General features: G+C 28.5%; 1 protein-coding gene across 1 annotated transcript; it reads right to left on the bottom strand.

Annotated features, from left to right (window-relative positions):
• Nucleotides 1–3843: 3843 nt before the first annotated feature.
• LOC112501061 (protein LIGHT-DEPENDENT SHORT HYPOCOTYLS 10-like) lies at nucleotides 3844–6659 on the bottom strand. Its single transcript, XM_025104710.1, has 2 exons — nucleotides 6040–6659; nucleotides 3844–3953 (listed from the first exon to the last, which is right to left on the bottom strand). Exon 1 carries the CDS (start codon nucleotides 6657–6659, stop codon nucleotides 6069–6071), a length of 591 nt encoding a protein of 196 aa, XP_024960478.1. The 3' UTR covers nucleotides 3844–3953; nucleotides 6040–6068.
• Nucleotides 6660–7040: the final 381 nt, after the last annotated feature.

The raw sequence follows: 7040 nt of genomic DNA, 5'->3' as shown, positions 1-7040 counted from the left end.
ATATATATGGAAGAGTTCAAACAAGAACATCTTTATTTTTATCTTCACAACATTTTGCTGGGAAGTTTCAAGTGTAAAAAAGTAGTCTCATAGGTCTTATGAAAAACATGTTGGTCTCACGTGATCACAAGATATATATATATATATATATATATATATATATATCTTGTGATCACGTTATATATATAGAGAGAGATGTTGGTTATTATACAACCCTTTACATTTGTACAACCAATACAACCTAATCCCAACCGTCCATTTAATTTGATAAATATGTGATTTCATAGAAGTTTTGATTGTTTTCTAATATAAACTATTGATCATAATTAATGAACCTTATTCATCTTCCATAAATATTTAAATCATAATAAATGAACTCTCATCATTTTCATAAATATCTCAATTAATTGAGTTGCATTGGTTGTACAAATGGACCTGATTGTATTTGAAATACACTACTAAAAAACTGAACCATTTTTAACAAATTCAGATTCAAAGTTTGGACACTAATTCATTCGATAACAGTTCATAGAATCCATGCATGGTAAGTATCCATCACCGTACGTAAGGAAACCGATTAGTAAGTTGCATTACATAATATTTCATAAATTGCTGATCTCACAAGTATTTAAAATTTGATATATAAGCAATGAAACTCATCTGTCACAAATAAATATTATATAAAAAATTAATCTAATAATTAATTATATTTTTCATTCTTCACATATTATTATATTTTATCTTTCTGATACCACCGTCCAATTATCAAAGCTTTATCATTTCTATAATTAACAATTCAAAGTAATTACAAATATACTTTTAATTAAATTCGAAACACTATTTTCATAAAATGGAGGTGTTCTCGTTTGAATCTACATACACACACACACACACATATATATATATATAATATGAAGAATAATTCTTTCTTCATTACCGAAAATTAGATATTGTTTTAAGATCAAGAAAACATTTAAACGCAACTAATTCAACAAATTTGTGCAAAAAAATTAACATTAATTACATAAACTAAAAAGACTAAAAAAAGATAAGAGTATCAAATTTCTTATAATGTCTTATCTTAATTAGTTAATTACATAATTAGTTCATTAACCATTTGCATAGCGAATATATATAATATCTTATCTTAATTATCTTTTAATATCCCAAAAGAATATTTTTTTTTTATAATTGCATACACACACACATATATATATATAGAGAGAGAGAGAGAGAAGAGGGAGGTGAGTTATTATGCAACTCATTACATTTGTGTAACTAATACAACTCAATCTCAATTGTCCATTTAATTTGATAAATATGTAATTTCATAAAAGTTTTTATTGTTTTTTTAATATAAAATATTGATCATAATTAATGAATTCTAGTCATCTTCCATAAATATTCAAATCATATTAAATGAACTCTCATCATTTCCATAAATATCTCAATTAATTGGGTTGTATTGGTTGTACAAATAGACATGGTTGCATTTGAAATATACCACACACACACACACATATATATATATATAATATATGTATGTATATAGAGAGAGGGGGGAGTTTCAAATATAAATCATGTAATCTTTACAAACTTTGTAAACCAATCTCAACCTTACATATGTGGATTAAAGCGGTTCCTAAATTTACTCTCAACGTCATTTTTAATTGATTTGATAACCGTATCTAAATTCAAAATTAATGGTTGAGATTGGGTTTATATATATGGTTTGTGACAATTACATGGTTTGTATTTAAAATTTGTTTATAAAAAGGTATCATAAGTTAAAAATTAGGATGAAATGTAGAATGAGATGGAGAATAAATTGTTATGATAACTTAGATTCTAAGTTAAAAGAAAATTACATCACATTTTAAGTTAACATAAAGAATGAAACTATGGGAAGCAAATAGGATATAAATAGGAAATAGTCTCCTCTCCATTAATGAACAAATTCAGGAGGAATCCAATGGTACTATGAGTGGGCCTAATCATCACATCATTATGTATATGCCCATGGTGTGTAGGGACTATAAGGCAAGAAGGTTTATATATATATATATATATATATATATATATATATATATATATATATATATATATATATATATATATGTGTATATATATATATGTATATATATATATGTATATATATATATGTATAGGGTTGGGTTCACGTGAGACCAAGGGTTTTTCGTGAGACCCGTAAGACTAATTTATGTTCATTGATCAACTTTATAAGCTAATAATTTAATGATCTAAAGTTGCACGGTGACAATTTTGTGATTATTGAGAAATCTTGTGGCAATTTTGTGATTATGAATGTTCAGATTGTAGATCTAATCCAAGGGTTGAGAATTGGTCTTACGGTTCTCATGAAAAACCATTCGTCTCACATGATCCCATATATATATATATATATATATATACATACGTATGTTTGTATATATATATGTGTGTATGCTTGTGTGTGTTTGTGAGAGAATAATCAAATAAAAATAATAATAAAATTGAGAACTTTAATCATGTGTTGTTTCACGTTATAAATTAAGAATGTACTCTCACATATATTATTTCATAATATGAAACAATATACGATCGGTAGGTTTCACGGTTTTCAATTGTATTATGGTTCCGATTTAATTATATCTATATATGTAATGAGATCATCTCCTAGCCGTTAGATTTATGGCTCATCATCAAACCTTAACATTTTTTCACATAAAAACATGTGAAGGTTAGAGAAAGATTTGAAGGTTTGCAAGATCAAGGAGATCGATCCAACGGCCATGAGAGGATTTAATAGGTATTCTTAAATATCTCGTGGAAAAGGGTTGTGACTTCATATGATCTTAAGTTTATAGAAGAAGGTTCAGGAGAAAATCCTTAAAAGAATGAAAAACTGAGAAAAATCTTGGTAACTATTTATCTGAACAGTATGCACAGTTTTTGAAGCTGTTTCTTGGTTTTATGCACATACATTTATGTATACCACTACAACAAAAACGGTTTTATAGGACACTCTCAAATCATAAGTGTCCTAATAGACCTCTTTATAGAACTTAATTTATATGACCAAAAAAATAAAGTGTCATATCTAAAGGTGTTGTAATAAGTTTATATGACGTTTTTTGATGTCGTAATAAGTTTTTTAGGACATATTTAATATAAAACGTCTCATTATCAACTTTATATGACACTATTTGAAAAACTGTCCTAAAAAAACAAATGTCCTATAAAAAATTGAGTTTATAGGACACTTTCTCAAAAGTGTTCTATAAAGTTAATGGGATGCTCTATATTAAAAGTGTACTAAAAAACTTATTACGACATAAAAAAAACGTCATATAAACTTATTACAACACCTTTAGATATGACATTTTATTTTTTTTAGTCCTATAAACTAAGTCCTATAAAAAGGTCTATTAAGACACTTAGGATTTGAGAATGTCCTATAAATTAAACCGATTTTGTTGTAGTGTACCAGACAAATTACTTCTATTCACATGTTTTCTTTTTAGTTTTTCAATTTTTGTGATTTTCCCCTAAACCTAAACCTAACTTCATATATCATATTCTCAAGCAAAAATAAAAAACACATAATATATTAAATTTTTTCCATATTTGATTATTAATTAATAGTAGCAATATAACATATAATGGGTAATTAAGTATAGTTCCAAACCCATTTTCTAAATTAACAAATTAAAAGCATTTACCTCAGACAAATATATATATATATATATATTATATTATATTAATTAACTAACTATATTTAATTTCCTTAATTATATAAATAATAAATTCTTTTTATTATTATCACCATAACCAAACCAGAGCTCAGGAGAATCAGGCATTTTGCATCAATGGAGTTCGAGCAGCTGCATCCACTCCATTAATGGAAGTCCGTCACATATTTGAGAGCTTGAAATCTATATGTCCATGTCCACCTGAAATTTTAATTATTATAATTACAAATATATAATATAAAAATATATAATCTTGAATTTAAAATCCAAATATTAATTAATTAATTAGCCACGAAGTAACATATAAAAAAAACCGTGTGAAAACGAAGCATGCATCCTACTTTACGGAAATTTACATTCGTAGGAGAACTTTTTGATTCGTGAGATTTTTGAGAATTCGTGTATACGTGTCATATTTTATGTGTGATAATTTTTCGGTATGCATAAAATTCAATATAGTGATTAAATGTATTTGGTTCACAATGTGAAACTTTTGTGTGGAACAAAAAATACACGTAAAAAAGTTTCGCATTGTGATTAAATACATATAAAACAAACACATTGTGAAATAAATGTATGTTAATCAGCAAATTACATATTATATATACTGAGATAGAAGTAAATCATGTGAAACAAAACCTTAAGATAAAAGTACTCACAGATCTCATAAATTTTGGAATTTTCAAATGATTAAACTGTAGTTGATTAATAAAAATAAGTCACACCAAGTTTTTGGTTTTAAACCATATACATCTAATTAACATTCAAAGAGCAATGAACAAGTTGATGATCAATCTATATGATGAATTTATTGTCTCTTAAATGGATTTTTTTATCTTTGCATAAGTTCATACTTACATATTAACATATACTACACATTAAATATCTCATTATATATATATATATATATATATACACACACACATACGTGTATAATATAATTAAGACGAGAAAAGATTGAAAAATCCCAATTTCATGATAATATGCACAAATAATTCAAAACCATATCATATGATTATACATCAATTGCAATAATCAGCTAAATCTTTATGCAACAAACATAACTGACTGAAGAATGGTTGTTAATAAAAGACTAATTAATTAACGAATACAACAAGGCATTATTGTTTTGGGGGGGTGTTTGGGATTGCTTATGAAAATACTTATCGGCTTATTCTGGTGTGACATTGGTAATAAGCACTTTTGAGTGTTTTGATAAACAACGTATACCGGTGCCAAACCGGTAATAAGAAATTTTTGAAGAAGTTAAACTCTTCTGACTTATAATAAGTTTATAAGTCCTTTCGTAGAAAAACATAAGTTGTTTCAAATAAGCAATCTCAAACACTCTATTGGTTGACGATTAGCTGATTAATAACTTAGAAATGAAACATAGATAATGAATTATACGAGCAAATCAACACATTACGAAGTTTGGATTTTATTCGTTATGCTCAATCCCCGTATTACTAATTTCTTGTAATCAAATATGTGTAATCGTTGATTCTTTTTTACTCAAATTATATATATATATATATATATATTCTTGTACTGAGCATATGATACAAACAAAATTATTATAAAGCAATTGTTGAATTAAAAGGAAATAAAGTCAATAATTATAAACATTTAAGTAATTAATTAAGCAGGTGGTAGATATGTGATTAATTAGAAATCAAATCAAGAATTAAATCACAAGCTGTAACCAATATTTAATCTGCCAAATGCATTAATGTTGAATCAAAACACACACACATACTGTTAATGTGTGATATATTGATAAATGATTAATTATATAATTAATTAAAACTGTGTTTGATTAAGGTAATGTGATCAAATCTTGATGGCCACTCCATGTAGTGCAGAATCCCAAAAAAAGACAAGACTACCAATTTCTAAATAGTCATTAATTAATAAAGGAGAATTTTTTTTATTTTAAATTAATTATTAATTAATAATATATATTTCAAACATTTTAATAATTTTTATTTTTATTTTTATTTTTATTTTTAGAGAGGGAACAGATTGTGCAGGTAGAGAGAGAGAGAGAGAGAGAAGTTGAGAACTGAAGTGTTCTCCATGCAAGTTAGGGTTTCTAGAACTATATGCAGTCTGCTAGGGTTTGCTTTTTCACCCAAAATATTTGCTTTTTGGATCATCAATTTTAGGGTTTGTCATACATATGCAAGTATGACCTGTTAATCTTTAAGAAAAACCCATTTAATATAAGCACATTATAAGGTTGAAGAAGCAAAATCTAGCATCAGATGATTGATTAAAAGATTACCAGTTTCTTGAAGATCGAAAAACCGGAGATCACGATTGTTGAATCCGAAAACTCGATGTTTCTTCATTCGAATTCGCCTTGAGAATCGGAGTGTTTCTCTTCTTCTTCTTCTTCTTGTAAGGTATGCCTCGTGCCTTCGCCTGCGAATCACGGATTTCGCGTAGGTAAATCCGTATCGCGCCACTAGCAAACGGATTCATTTCAGGCAATCCACCGTTTTCTTCGTAGGCTGCACGAAGGCGGCCGATGAGGGCGTCAAGACTGCCCCAAGCTTGCCTAAGTGGGCAAGTACAAGGTCCAGCCGGATCCGGGTGACCGAAGAAAACACAACCTTGTAAGTGAACCTTAGTCTTTCCAAACTGGTCGAGGTATCGAAGGAAATCCAGTACGTGACTGTAGTTGCAGTGAGACAAAGCCACTGGGGGTCTTTGGTTCTTCAAATACTGCCCGAAAGTGTTCCAATCACGACGCTTCTGCGACTCATATCGGCTTAGCTGCGGTGGCGGTGGAGGTGGTGGTTGGGAATCAGAAGGCATAAGTCCACCACCACCACCACCACCCCCCCTTGATGATCCTTCACCTAATTCTCTCCCCTGGATCTGCTGATCATGAGTAGACATCAGATTGCAGCAATTAGAGAGAAGAGAGAAGGGAATTTGGAGATGATATATAATTGAAGAGAGATGCAGAAAAAATGGAAAAATTGAAAATCAAATCATGGAGGGGGAGGTCTTGAGAGGACAAGCGATGGGTCCATTTGAAAGTGCTTTAAAGGCAATTAGGCTCTTTTTTTTTCTTCATCAAATTGAATTATTCTCATCCTTTAATTGCCACTATTACCCTCTCTATTTATTATTACTTTTCTTTTTTCTTTTTATTAATTATTAATTATTAATTCATTTTCTTGTTTATTCATAATTCACACAAGATTTTGAAGCAAGACAATTCCAAGAATGTGATATTCAACTATATATAAGATTTTAAATGATCGTGAGGTGTAA

The sequence above is a fragment of the Cynara cardunculus genome (genome assembly GCF_001531365.2).
Source record: "Cynara cardunculus var. scolymus isolate 2C chromosome LG 17, CcrdV1, whole genome shotgun sequence".
NCBI lineage: Eukaryota > Viridiplantae > Streptophyta > Magnoliopsida > Asterales > Asteraceae > Cynara > Cynara cardunculus.
This window is presented reverse-complemented; position numbering and strand designations above follow the sequence as displayed.